The sequence below is a fragment of the Canis aureus genome, chromosome 5 (genome assembly GCF_053574225.1).
Source record: "Canis aureus isolate CA01 chromosome 5, VMU_Caureus_v.1.0, whole genome shotgun sequence".
Taxonomy (NCBI): Eukaryota; Metazoa; Chordata; class Mammalia; order Carnivora; family Canidae; genus Canis; species Canis aureus.
Genome location: NC_135615.1, coordinates 43,439,080 through 43,453,766, shown reverse-complemented (window position 1 = coordinate 43,453,766; position 14,687 = coordinate 43,439,080). Strand labels below are relative to the sequence as shown.

The 14,687-nt window shown below is 39.5% G+C and overlaps 2 protein-coding genes across 5 annotated transcripts in view; one reads left to right on the top strand and one right to left on the bottom strand.

Annotated features, from left to right (window-relative positions):
• The window catches only part of MTREX (Mtr4 exosome RNA helicase), a 102,131-nt gene extending 92,046 nt beyond the window's left edge, over positions 1 to 10,085 (bottom strand). Inside the window, exons 1-4 of one of the 2 annotated variants that reach the window (XM_077897813.1) lie at positions 9,717 to 10,085; positions 5,813 to 5,876; positions 1,925 to 2,062; positions 287 to 353 (exon numbers count right to left, since the gene is read on the bottom strand). In XM_077897813.1, coding sequence (XP_077753939.1) covers positions 287 to 353; positions 1,925 to 2,062; positions 5,813 to 5,876; positions 9,717 to 9,831 — 384 coding nt within the window. In that variant the 5' untranslated portion in view covers positions 9,832 to 10,085. The remainder of the gene's footprint in view (positions 1 to 286; positions 354 to 1,924; positions 2,063 to 5,812; positions 5,877 to 9,716) is intronic. The other variant, XM_077897814.1, reaches the window with a different exon arrangement.
• Positions 10,086 to 10,164: 79 nt separating this feature from the next.
• The window catches only part of DHX29 (DExH-box helicase 29), a 48,132-nt gene continuing 43,609 nt past the window's right edge, over positions 10,165 to 14,687 (top strand). The window contains exon 1 of one of the 3 annotated variants that reach the window (XR_013379737.1): positions 10,165 to 10,475. Coding sequence is in view for 2 of the 3 variants with exons in the window: in XM_077897812.1 (XP_077753938.1) it covers positions 10,295 to 10,475 (181 nt within the window). In the remaining variant the exon portion in view is untranslated. The remainder of the gene's footprint in view (positions 10,476 to 14,687) is intronic. The other 2 variants (XM_077897812.1, XM_077897811.1) reach the window with 2 other exon arrangements.

Sequence of the window (14,687 nt, the reverse complement as noted above, 5' to 3'; positions counted from 1 at the left end):
CCCCATGAGGTATATCGCATTATCCCAAATTTAAAAATTAAAAAAACCAATGTCAAAAAGGTTAAGAAATTCATCTAAGACTGTGTTAGATAAACTGCTATTTCAAGATGAGTTCAGTTTAGAACACAAAGCCCCAAGCTCCTTTCACTGGACTACATACACCCCAAAGGAACTATTACTGTTTCCAACACCCCTAAGATTAAATTGCTTGCTAACAATTATACTAGACAGCCCAAAGCAAACTCCCACTGATAACACTAACTTCCTATATACTGTTTGCACTTACCTCATGTGTACACCCTTCAACAGTTTCAACGGACTGTACCTTGACTCTGGGCATCAAGTCTGCCAAACTTAAAAAAAAAAATTATTACAGTTATATTAAAATAAATTACTTTTCTATAATTGGATAATAAGCCTCCAGTTTGCACTGTTAAGGAAAATGACACTATTCAATTATCAATATTCTGAACTGGAAAAATATGGCTATTAAGAATATTAAAAAAATCTTTCCCATTACTCAAATTTATGCTGAGAATTCAAAATGATCTGTTACTGTCTACACTTACAAATACAGTACAGATGCCAAGTGGATTATTCAAAGAATTATGTCACCTTAGTTCCAGTAATTACTAAAAAAAAATTTTTAAGTACTCTTCCAAAGCACTGTCACTACTTTAAAACAAGAAGCTGGTTATAAAAACCATTACGATAGAGAGTACAAAATAAACTAGCTTAATACAGACATGCTAGAATTTAAAGAAGTGTTCCCTATTCTCCTCAAAATCCTAAGTTCTCATCTAGGTCCTGCTTAGACTCTGAATGGACAGGACTGGATAAACTGAAGAAATGTAGATGTATTTTTGTGCTAGGTTCATTTTCTTACTGATTTTACTTTTCATTTTTATTTAAATCCATAATCAGGGATCCCTGGGTGGCGCAGCGGTTTGGCGCCTGCCTTTGGCCCAGGGCGCGATTCTGGAGACCCGGGATCGAATCCCACATCGGGCTCCTAGTGTGTGGAGCCTGCTTCTCCCTCTGCCTGTGTCTCTGCCTCTCTCTCTTTCTCTCTGTGTGACTATCATAAATAAATAAAAATTAAAAAAAAAAATAAATAAATAAATCCATAATCAGTTATAATACTTTGGACAAAACCCAAGGGTTACTACAATAAGCAACGATGATTTTTTTTAAACTGTCAATATTATATTGTAATATATTCCACTAGCTTTGGAAAAGTGGATCTGAAATATTTCAGTGACACATCTACCACCATTTACAGTAGCTACTTTTGCTAGCTACAACAGGTAACTGGTTTGAAAAATTCACAGAAAGAGTACATTTTTCATGGTAATACCAAGACAAAATATGGCATACAAGAGGAAAGCAAAGCTATTAAGATTCATCAATTTCTATGAAAAGAAACACCAGTTATTTCAGTCATAGATATCCATGGGTCTCCTTCACTGACAGTAGTCTTAAGATTCATAGCCACTCTATTCCAACATGTAACAGTAAAAATCTAATTCCACTTAATATTCCTTCTCATTTATATTTTCTATTAGGCCAGTTTTATTCTTTCTATTTATTCCACTCTCAGTGATCCTCTTCTTGGGACATTAAAAATAAATGTGGTGGGTTTTTTTTTTACCTTAAAAAAAAAAAAAAATCAGGCTTCACAATTCCTTCTCAAAATTGGATTTTAAAATATTAAAAGATAAACCTTTTCTATATTGTCTTCCATTTCCCCAAACTTATACAAATATTCTATATTTTTGCATGTATTTAACTAAGAAATATTTTTCATTTATTTAATGCAACAAATACCTTTATAACGTAGCCACATGTGAGTAATCTTCAAGATTTTCTGCAACCATCTAATTTAAGAGTAACTAACTAACATTTATGATAATGGAAATATTACCTTAAATCTTCAGTTATTGATTCTTCCACCCTAGGCTTCTTTCCAAAAATGGGTTCATCTGTGCCCTCAAAATCTGCATCTCTCTTGGTTTTTCCAATATTAGTCGACTCAGACTGCAATTTACCATCAAAACGTTTCCTGAAAGTAAATGATTTAGAATCAATTCTGCAGTATCAGTTCTTACTTTGAGAGTGATTCTATAAATTATTATCCTGTATATAATATATGCCATTAACACAAAGTCCTAGAAGTAGATGTTCCAAATCAAAACTCGTTAAAGCCCAGAATATCCTAAAAAAACTGAACACTACTCCTTCGACATTTCATATTTTCTTGTAAGTTTTACTTTAAAAATATTCTAGAGTTTACATGAACACAATTATTAACATCATACTTTTAAAAATTATAAATTAAAAGTTAAACATTGGATTTACATGGGCACCTTCAATAAAAATTTAATGCTTTGGCTTATGCCATGATATTACTATCAAAAAGAAAACTTTTTCTTTGTGGTTGGATGCATTGGTCAAAAGTAGTGACAACAGAAGCACCTAGGTGGCTTAGTCTTAATGGTTAAGTGTCTGCCTTCACCTCAGGTCATGATCCCAGGGTCCTAAGATTGAGTCCTGTGTCACTGCTCCCTTGCTCAGCATGGGAGCCTGCTTCTCCCTCTGCCCCTGCTAGTGCTTTCTCTTTCACTCACTCTCTCTCTTAAATAAATAAATAAAATCTTTGAAAAAAAATAAAAGTGACAATAAATGGTACTTGGTGGACTAGTTACCCAGAGAGAAATTCAATCTGACCTACATGAGTGTTACACTAAAAAAATCAATTACACGTGGATTTTAGATTTAATTGTGAAAGGCGAAATGACAAAGCCTCCAGAAGATAAAATGATAAAAACTATTTTCATGTTTTACTAAATAGGACATAAAATTACTAACCAAAATTTAAGTCTGATAAATTGTAGTGCATAAAAACTAAGAATTTCTGCTAATGAAAAGATAACATTAAGAGAGTAAAGAAGGCAAGACAAAGAGTGGAAGTGGATATTTGAACCACATAACTGACATATGCCATATATCTAGATAATACGTAAGAGGTGGAGATTACAAATTTAAAAATAAAGAAGTGGAAAAAAAGACTTGAACAGGCATTTTACAAAAGAGGATATCCAAATGGCCAACAGGAATATGAATATAAGCCCAAACTAATTCCTTATCAAGAAAATAAAAATGAGACTATGCTGAATCAGGGCAGCCCCGGTGGCACAGCGGTTTAGCGCCACCTGCAGCCCAGGGTGTGATCCTGGAGACTCCGGATCCGATAGAGTCCCATGTCGGGCTCCCTGCATGGAGCCCTCTGCCTGTGTCTCTGCCCCCGCCCCCCCTCTGTGTCTCTCATGAATAAATAAAATAAAATAAAATCTTAAAAAAAGAGAAAGAGACTATACTGAATCAGTGGCTCTCAAATTTTTGGACTCTGAATTCTATACAAGTCTTAAAAATGATAGAGGATTTCAAAGAATTTTGTTTATGTAGTTATACCTATTGGTATTTACCACATTAGATATTAAAAATGAGAATTTTAAAAATATTTACTTGTTAATTCATTTTAAAATAGCAATAACAAAGCATAATGTTAACATAACACTTGAATGATTGTTTTCAAAAGATAATCCTTTTTATTTATTTATTCATGAGAGATACAGAGAGGCAGAGACATAGGAAGAGGGAGAAGCAGGCTCCATGCAGGTAGCCTGATGCAGGATTCAATCCCATGACTCTGGGATCACGACCTGAGCCGAAGGCAGACGCTCAACCACTGAGCCACCCAGGTGTCCAAAATATTTTTTAATGACAAGAGCAGCCATGTTTTATATTTTTCCAAGTCTCTTTAATGTCTGGTTTCATAGAATGCATTTGGAGTCTACATCACTTTCTGCACTCAACTTGAGATTCATGAATAATCCGGAGTCAAATTCAGACATAAAGGTATATATTCTGAATGTTTCCATCTCCATTTATATTTACAAACAGAAAAAAAAAAAAAACTAGTACGTTATCAGGATAGTCACTTTTTCTGGAGGAAAGAAAGATGTCTGAAACATTCTAATTTTTGTATCAAACGAGGGTTACATTTGTATGTTCATTTTATGAAAATTCATCTTAGGGAGCACCTAAGTGGTTCAGGTCATGATCCCAGGGTCCTGGGATGGAACCCCTCATTTGGCTTTCTGCTCAGAAGGGAGACTGCTTCTCCTTCTCCCTCTGCCCTTTCCCCTGCTCTTGTGCTCTCCCTGCTCTCAAATAAATGAATTAAAAAAGAAAAGAAAAGAAAACTCATGTGCATTTATATCTCTTTTTATGTTTTACTTTACTTTTTTTAAAGAGTAACAAATAGAATGATCCCTATGCTTGAACAATCTTTCTGTAACAAAGTTCCTTCTTTGATGCTTAGCAAAATGTAAAATTTGTAAATCCTATTACTTCCAACTTAGTCAAAAAGGTATTCACTCTTGTCTCATATTTGCTGCTACTTATGTGAATCTTTTTTGGACAAGCAATATCCTTGAGTCTCAGTAAAGTAAGATATTTGGATGATACCTAAGATCCCTCTAGTTCTAACATTCAACTGTTCTACCCTTGAATTGGTAAGCATCAAAAATCTATTACAATGAAAACTTACTAACAGCTGGTGACAACTGTAAAACAGAAAAAAATTAGTTTGCATAACTCTAAGAAACTTAAAACCTAAGTTTATAGACACTTCCCTTCAGAAAGAGCTATATTATTCTTTATTATTGTATGTTAGACTTTTAGATCTATATTTCTCCAATTATTTATTATAACTTGGTATATGTCACATGTGGAACTTGCTCACTTGAAACATTTGACTTAAATGGACAGAAATAAAGTGTCACAGATAATAAGCCTACCCTCTAAGAATAAGTTTATTTTTTTTCAAGATTTATTTATTTATTATTTATTTATTTATTTAATTTATGATAGTCACACAGAGAGGGATGAGAGAGAGGCAGAGACACAGGAGGAGGGAGAAGCAGGCTCCATGCACCGGGAGCCCAACGTGGGATTCGATCCCGGGTCTCCAGGATCGCGCCCTGGGCCAAAGGCAGGCGCCAAACCGCTGCGCCACCCCTCAAGATTTAATTTTTTTTAAAGTCATCTCTACACCCAGTGTGGGGCTTTAACTTACAACCCCGTGATCAAGAGTCGCCCACTTTACCAACTGAGCCATCCAGGCACCTGAAGGATAAGTTTTTTGATTTACTGAAACTGCATGAAAATGTTTTATCTAGACATGACAACCACATCATGGAATCCTACATAGAATCCTTTTCTTATATAGGATATTAAAGCAATTGTCAGGGCAGTCCCGATGGCTCAGCGGTTTGGTGCCGCATGCAGCCCAGTGTGTGATCCTGAAGACCCTGGATCGAGTCCCATGTCAGGCTCCCTGCATGAAGCCTGCTTCTCCCTCTGCCTGTGTCTCTGCCTCTCTCTCTCTCCTCTCTGTGTATTCTCATGAATAAATAAATAAAATATTTAAAAAATAAATAAAGCAATTGGCAAAATACAAGTCTGTAGATTAAATAACAGTACTATCTGTTAATTTTCTAATTCTGGAGACACCTGGGAGGCTCAGTGGTTGGGTGACTGCCCTCAGCTCAGGGGTGATACCAGAGACCCAGGATCGAGTCTCACACTGGGCTCCCTAACATGGAACCTGCTACTCCCTCTGCCTGTGTCTCTACCTCTCTCTCTCTCTCTCTCTCTCTCTCTGTCTCTCCTGAATAAATAAATAAAATCTTTTTTAAAAAAATTCTAATTCTGGTAATTGTTTTCAGGATTAAGACATGGACCTCACCGTTGAGAGGAGAGAGGCACCATTCTACCTGCCACACTGTTGAAAACACAAAACGGTGCATCTCCTGTGGACAAGAATTTGGCAACATTTAGAAAAATCACACATATTTACCCTTTAACCTAGTAATTTCACCTATAGGAATCTATCCCAAAGATAAAATGGCAAGAAAAAAATTTTTAACCTAAAAAAACAGACAAGATATGTACAAGGCTATTTGTAATAGTAAAAAATTGAAAATAATCCAATGTCTATTAAAAGAACACTGATGGAATAAATACTACATCCGCATAAAGAATTACAACCACATAGCTATAAAAAAAGAGCTCTATATACTAACATGGAGTTATATCTATTTCATCATGTTAAGTGAGAAAAAAATGAGGAACCGTTTTTTTTTTTAAGATTTTATTTATTTATTTGAAAGAGAGAGGGAACACACAAGTGAGGTGAGCAGCAGAGAGAGAAGCAGACTCCCGTAGAGCAGGGAGCCCCATGCAGGACTCCATCCCAGGGTCCCAGGACCCTGAGATCATGACCTGAGCCAAAATAGCAAAATAGCCACGACTGAGGCACCCAGGCCTGCCCTGAAGAACAGTTTTTAAATGGCATCTTTCGCATAACAATGAGTGGAGAAGACAAACACAGACATGCACATACATATTTTTAGAAAGAAAAAAGTGAAAAGAAAAAACTCAAGGAGAGGGAAGAAACAGGTCAGAAGAAGCAAAGATAAAAGCAGAATGTACGGTTTTATACTTTTGATTTTGGAACTGTAAAATAGTGTTTTATGTAATTTCTTAAAAATTGATTTCTTAGGGATCCTTTAATCTACTTTAAATGGAAAATAAATGGAAACAAATTAATAGGTACCAAGGTAGTAGCACATTTAGAAAAGGAATTACTAAACAGTATTTACACTGTCAGTGTGATTTATTTTTTCTAAAGATAAAAAGAACCACTTACTAGAACCACAAACTATTCAATATTGTATTCTGAAAGACAATATAAGCTATATATTGTTATTTTTTAACTACTATGAGAAAACAAAGTTTACGTAATTATCATTATGTATGAGGATTTTCAGCAAAAAAAAAGGATACAATTATAAAAATAAAGCCAAAAACCCTGTAATACTGATTATACTGTAAATGTCAGTATGAACTTTCTAAAAAACAATGTTTCCCCGGGACACCAGGGAGGCTTAGAGGTTGAGCACCTGCCTTTGGCTCAGGGCGTGATCCCAGTTCTGGGATTGGGTCCCACATCAGGCTCCCTATGAGGAGCCTGCTTCTCCCTCTGCCTATATCTCTGCCTCTCTCTGTGTCTCTCATGAATAACTAAAATCTTAAAAAAAAAAAAAAATGATTCCCCAGTTCTTTCCACTGTAAAGACCTAAAAGCAATGAAATACTGAAGCAATGGGCACTCTAAATACCAAATAAATTTCCCACTAGAAGCAAGTGGAAACCCTTTGGAGATACCAGATTCCAGGTTCAAGGCTGAAAATACACGTATACTATTGAATCTAGAAAATCTTTTGCCAAAAAGTACATATGCTATCAAAGCCTAAGCTCGGAAAAAGTACATAAGAGCCTATTTATTTATTTATTTATTTATTTTAAAGATTTATTTATTTATTTATTCATGATAGACACAGAGATTGAGAGAGAGGCAGAGACACAGGAGGAGGGAGAAGCGGGCTCCATGCGGGGAGCCCGACATGGGACTCGATCCCGGGACTCTAGGATCGCGCCCTGGGCCAAAGGCAGGCGCCAAACCGCTGAGCCACCCAGGGATCCCAAGAGCCAATTTAAAGAGTGAATCTCATCGGTAGGAGTATCAGAAACAGCAATGCAAATGATTCAAGCGTCCGTCAAAAGATGAAGGTATAAATATAAATGGTATATCCATAAAACTGAACACTACTCAGCAACAAAGAGGAACTGTAGACATACACCTCAAGTGAGTGAATCTCCAAAGCACTGAGTATGAGAAACCAGGCAAAAAAGGAATATACACTGTAATACTCCATTTAAATTGAATTCTAGAAAATGCAAGCTGTTCTCCAGTGTCAGAAAGATCCGGAGTTGCCTGGAATCAGGGTTGTAGAGAGGGATGCATTACAAAAAGGCATGTAGAATTTTGGGGGACCTTGGAAATGTTATCTTGATTGTGCTGATGATTTAGGATGCTTCAAATAACTTAAAAAGATTAAAAAAAAAAAAAAAGCACAAAGGAGTGCAACACAACCAAATCGTAAAAATCTATTCATTCATCAAGAAACTAAACACACTAATACACCCATGTTAGTCACCAGTGGAAGTTCCTTAGGGCACAACTCATTTCTCTTCAAACTGATAAAGAATCAAGCATTTTCCTGCCTTTCTTCTAAGAACTGTATTTCAAGGTAAACAGATTATAGAAGAATATTTTTTATAGATGGATTTGAGATAATAAATACAGAAAAGACAAAAATAACATGATGAATAGCATCTGATTCATTAAAAAAAGAGTGAGTCTAAGAACAGATTGACCATGACTTGATATTGCTAAAGATGTTAACGGGTACAAGCAGTTCTTCAAACTATTCTCTATGCTTTCCCACACTCCAGCCATATATTAACAATTTTCATAATATAAAGTTTCTTAACAAGTACCCACTTGGGGGCTCCCTGGGTGGCTCAGCAGTTTGGCACTTGCCTTTGGCCCAGGGCGCGATCTTGGAGTCCTAGGATCTGAGTCCCGCGTCGGGCTCCCGGCATGGAGCCTGCTTCTCCCTCAGCCTGTGTCTCTGCCTCTCTCTCTCTCTCTCTCTCTCTCTCGGTCTCTCATGAATAAATAAATAAACTTAAAAAAAAAATCACCTACTAACCTTTAAAAAATGTACCTGTTCTACCTCTTAACCAAGACTAAGAATCCCTTGAGAGCAAAATCATATCTAATTTAAATCACTCTCCTGTTATCTCCCCCAGTCAACATTAAATGTTGTTGATAACCATGAACCATCTCATTTTAATTCAAGTATTAACTTTTCCTTAGTCTACTATAACCAATTCCGTACACTTTATTAATCAGTCTATACATATGTTTACAAGCTAACAAGTTGTAAAAATTTTCTTAGTAAACTCAACGACAGCCAGCTTTTGAGAATGAATTACGTGCTAAGCACCCTTAGGTGCTTTATATATTATCTCACTTCATCCTCACAATCCTAGTAGTAGGCACTCTCAGGTTCTATTTATGGGCAAAAAAACCCCGAAAGCTTGGAGATTAAATTCCTCTCCCTGCTCCTGTTGCTATTCTGCCAGGGCCAAGTCGTCCGAGTCACGTTTTCTAAGCTTCTTAACCCTTTACTGAACTGGTCATTAGTCTCATTTTTTTTTTTAAGATTTTATTTATTTATTTATTCATGAGAGACACAGAGCGAGAGGCGGAGACCCAGGCAGGGGGAGAAGCAGGCTCCACGCAGGGAGCCCGACGTGGGACTCGATCCCGGGTCTCCAGGATCGCGCCCTGGGCTGAAGGCGGCGCTAAACCGCTGAGCCACCCAGGCTGCCCCTAGTCTCATCTTTATTAAAGGCTGCGGCAGGTATCGTGGGGCACCTCACCGCCCCCTCCGGACCCCACGGCGCGCACCCGGGTAGAGTCAGCAACCTAGGCGTCAAGGAATTGGCAGTGGCAGGAGCTCACGCTGCCTGCAGACACTGGAGAAGGCCAAAATCCTGACTCACCAAGCCAACACTCTGCCTTCCCTTCAACATTTACCCCAAACCCCTTCACTGCCCGATGCCACCGAGGTAACACTGCACTTGCTCCTGCTCTACACAAGAACGTCGTATGTCCTCCCCCTCGGCACTGAGAGAAAAAAAAGAAAAAAACCAAACACCTCCTGACACCTTCCTTACCCGCCCTTTTCCGCAGATCCCGGCGGCCCCTTCCATTTCCCCTTGTCTTTCTCCTTGTCTTTTTTAGTTCCGGACGCGGTGGTCGAGTCGTCCTCGAACACGCTGAAGAGTTCATCCCCGAAGGCGTCCGCCATCTTTCGGAGCTGAGAGACCGAATCTCCCTCCTACCCACAATGCTCTGCGAGCGCACCGACAGTGACGCCGCGGGCGGCCTCGGCTGTGGCCCTTAGAAGACAAAAATAGTCTAGTCACACAACCCCACCCCTCGGGATTCTTCCCTGACTTCTTCTCTTCCGAGTTTTCCTTTCCGACCACTACCCGGGAGCCGGTGGCCTGACTCAGAGAGGGAGCGTGGGGGAAAAGGTCAGGCACGTCGCGGGCACCTAGAGGGCGGGGAGGGGGCGGGACTTCGGCGAGTCGGACCAATTGCAGGGCAGCAGTCGCCCAGGCCCGAGAAGCCCGGATGGAGGACGCTGGGTGGCGGCGTGGGACCCGGGGAATGTGAAGAGCGCTCCGGGAGGCGGTGCTGCGGCGGTTCCGGGAGCTGCACCGAGGGGGCACTCTGCCACAGCTGCGACATGGGCGGCAAGAACAAGAAACACAAGGCGCCGGGGGCCGCGGCGGTCCGGGCCGCCGTGTCTGCTTCCAGAGCCAAATCTGCCGAAGCTGGTGCTCCCGGGGAGGCCCCAAACAAGAAGCCTGTGGCCAGGCCGCCCCCCGCAGCTGCCGCCGGCACCCGGGAGCCCAGAGTCAAGCAAGGTACGAGCAGTCCCAGAGCCGCGCGCGGGCTTTCCACCCCCAGCGGCTGCCGCTGTTTCCGACGGAGAAGCCAGCGCGACCTGGGTAGACCTTAAGGTCTCAAAATTTCCCTCTCCCACACCTGGGCTGCTAGTTCCCCACCTGGTGGCCTTGTCCTAGATCAGTGTAATACGTTGGGGCCTCCCGAGTTAAGACCGTACCCCTGGTGCAGCCTGGCGACTCCCACCTAACCCCCGCTCTTTCTTCTTCCGAGAACAGAATAAAAATTGCATTTGCTCCCATTTCAGCAGGAATCTCCTGAGCCATCATCTGAACTACTTAGGCTGATGCAGAGCGTAAGGGTGTGCAGTTCCTAACCTTCTGCAGCCAGACCCGTTTTCGTAACGTGCTCTTCATTTCATTTTCAGCCAGGTTGTCGTGGTTTCATGTGTTATGGAAAAATCAGTAAGAATTTCAGTACTTACGCACCGAGTATGGGTATAACGTATTGTGGAATTATCTCCAGTCTTTACCATAACCATGCTGTTTTGGCTTACTGTGCAGTTTGGTTTGATAACACAGAGATTGCTGATTCCAGCTATAGATGAGCAGGCCCCATGTATTACAGCCGATTCCAAAAGATGAACAGGTGTCCTGTTTTGTTCTGCTTCCTCTTGTTTGCTTGTAGTTCTTACTAAAATATTCGTCCAAGACATATTTATTGAACACCTCTGTATCTTTTATGGTGTTAGGGGTGGAATGAGCAGTATAGACACATCATCTTTTATGGACCTTGCTAGCCTAATGGCGGACACAGGCATTAAGTAATTACACCAACATGGCTTAATACTTATAAAGTGCCACAAAGAAAAGTTAAAGAAGAGAATTTAACTAAGTAGCCTAATTTTTACTAGGGAGGAGGAGGAGTCATACAATGTCTGTTTGAGAAAGTGACAGTTAAAGTGAGATCAGGAGGACTAATAGGTGTAAAGAATGGGGGACGTAGTATTCTTGGCCAACTTAAGGAACTCCACATGCCAAGATCTTGAGTAAGGAGCTCTGGTGGGGCTTTGAGGTACTCATGGAATGTAAGCGTTGCCGAAGAGGATGAGACTGAAGAAGTCCTTCCTTCAACTGTCACCTTGAAAGTGGATAACTAATTCTTTGCCCTACAATTTATTACAGCATTTTAACTACAATGTTATAATGCCTATAATATGGTTACATAGAATTTCTCTTGGACAATTATTCTATGTCACTTTTACTCTCAGTCAGCCTCTTTTGTGTTCTTTGTCTTTTCCTGGCATTTTTCTGAATTCTTTCAACTCTCTAATAATCATTTGTTATCATTTTTCTTAAGATTTTACTTATTTATTGATGAGAGAGGCAGAGACACAGACAGAGGGAGAAGCAGGCTCCATGCAGGGAGCCGGATGTGGGACTCCATCCCAGGTCTCCAGGATCACGCCCTGGGCTGAAGGTGGTACAAAAACCCGGCCTGCCCTCAGTTTTGACTTCTCATTCTCCTTGCTCCAAAATGTGACCCTCACCAAAGGTGTTAATCTGTGCTAGTAGAGTTCTCTCTGGATAGCCCTTCTAAGAGAGTACTTCCATTATTAATTGTCTTGTCCTCTGTGGATGACTCCTCAATCTGTCCAGGCCTGGTGACTGTTCTCATCTCAAGTCAGCCATTTTTATATTTTTTGTATGTACTTGGACCTTTTGACAAGCCTCTGACATTTTTTTAAGATTTTATTTATTTATTTATTCATGAGAAACACACACACAAACACAGAGAGGCAGAGACACAGGCAGAGGGATAAGCAGGCTCCATGCAAGGAGCCCGATGCGGGACCCAACCCCGGGTCTCCAGGATCACACCCTGGGCTGCAGGCAGCGCTAAACCGCTGCGCCACCGGGGCTGCCCAAGCCTCTGAAATTTAACTCACCTAATACTAAACTACTTTTCTCTCCAGGCTAGCTTCTATAATTTGTTTCTTTTTTTTTTTTTCTTCCATATTTCCTCTTTCTCTAATGTCAATAGTTACTTTTAATGCCTTCCTTTTTTCCTCACATCTAATCTGTTTCCAAGCTTCATTCATTCTTCACTTATTCATCTTCCATATACACCATTTTTGCTTTTCTTCTGTGTTGATCACACCTTAATCTAGGCACTCATGAATTCTTGGAGTACCAACAAAGCCTTCTGATGGGTCTCCCCAACTCTTATTTTTCTTCCTTTAGTTTGTCCTGCATTCAAGCATTGGATTAATCTTGGAAAAATGCTGCTTTGTTTATAGCACTTCTCAGTTTCTTCTACAGCATCTTCACTGATAAAGTGATAAAGTCCAAACCATTCACCTAGCATCTAAGGCCCTTTTTCCAGCCTTTTCACCAATTCCTGTATTCAGCTATAGCAAATCTGAGGTATTTTCATTGTTCCAAATGCACTATTGACTTTCTTCCACCTGTATTCTTGCCATTTTCTCTTACTGGAATCCCATCAGTCCTAAACAGTGTCTTCCAAAATCATGTAACATTCATCCCACATATGTCAACTACTTTTTAAATTCTTCTGTATCCCCAGCTCATTTATCATTATTATTTGAATCATTCCTTTTGACATTTAGGTCGTTACCAATTGTGTGTGAGGCAAATCCTACTGAATTTTAGGAGGTAGGGACTGTTTCATGGATACGTATTAATAATCTTTAGTATCTGCTCTAGTGCTGTGCATATAGTCTTGCAAAAAAAATTTTGGATGAGAGAAATTCAGAAGAATTTTAAGGCTAAGAAATCAAGAGAGAGAAAATGAGGTTATCTTAAATTTGTAGGAAATATTTCATAACTAAGTTAATATATAGAGAGTATATATAAAATAAATCCACAGATTGCCATGATTTTTCTTTTTTCGGGGGGGGGTGTTTATATATACCATATGATAGGCCTAGTTTGGAGAAAAAAACATGATTTCTGAACTTGTAGTTGCTGATTTAAGTGTAATTGTTCTAGTCCATTTCATCTCTTATCTTTTCAAAAGTTTAAGGAATTGTAATAGCATTACCCTCTCAAAATTGTTGTCTAGAGGTAGAAAATCACTGCTGCCATGAAATGACTCTTGGCACAATTCTCAGTATTCTCCCACTCCTGTTTCTTTATTTTATTTGTTCATCAAATAACTTTTGAATTGTTGCTGTGTGCCAGGCAAGATTTTAGGCACTGGAGATACCGCATGAACTGCTTGGGAGGGAGACTGGCAACTGTAAGGCTTGTATGTTTGAAAATCCTTAAACCTAGCAGGTGAAATCCTAAGAGGTAAAGAAAACTAGGGGAATAATGTCATGAGTGAACTCATAAAAACCATGATAAATATTTTTCAAGGTCATCCAAATAAAAAGTACAACAACGGGCAGAAAACAGTGACTTGGTAAAGAATAAATTGGGTGGCAGTCTGTTTTGGCTGAGAACAGAGAAAGCTTCCCTGAGGAAACTTCTATGCTGAGATGATTTGAAATATCCAGCTATTAGAAGATCTGGAGACAGAATGTTTGAGGTCGAGGGGAAAACGGCAAAGGCCCTAAGATGGGAACAAGCATGACATGTTAAAAGAAAACAGGAAGAAATGTGTAGAACAAGGGGGCTAGTGTTGGTGTTAAATGTAGGAGAGACCTTAGCTAGTTTACATTTTTAAAGGGTCATATTAGTCAGGTGATTATGGCAATATGAACTTCGTCACAGAACCTGACTACTCAGGTTGTAGCAGTTTATCCTCTGGATACCCTGTACTTCCCTTTCAGAGCTTATTTGGATAATTAGGTATTTAATTACCCCATGAAGACAAGGACTGGGTCTTATTTATCCCTGTTTAGGTCCCTTGGCTGGTTCACATCCCCTTGCAGATGTATACTTTTGTTCAGAAAGAAACCAGAGTGCCTCAGTCCACCTGTCACCAGCACTAGCTACTCAAAGTGAACGTATTAGTGATAGTGGGTCATTAAAATCAAGTGCAATGTATTATAAAAGGAATATGTTATGAAAGTACTGGGCAACAAGAAATTGATTTTTGGCTGATGCTTGTTTTTTATTAGCTGAGTCATCTTGAAGAAATCACTTTTTCTGTGCTTCAACTTTAGTGTAATTATTTTTGAGAATAACGTATTGTGCTCTGTGAAATATCATTTATAAATTTGAAATCCATAATATGTTTGCCTTGGAGATACTATACACTAACAT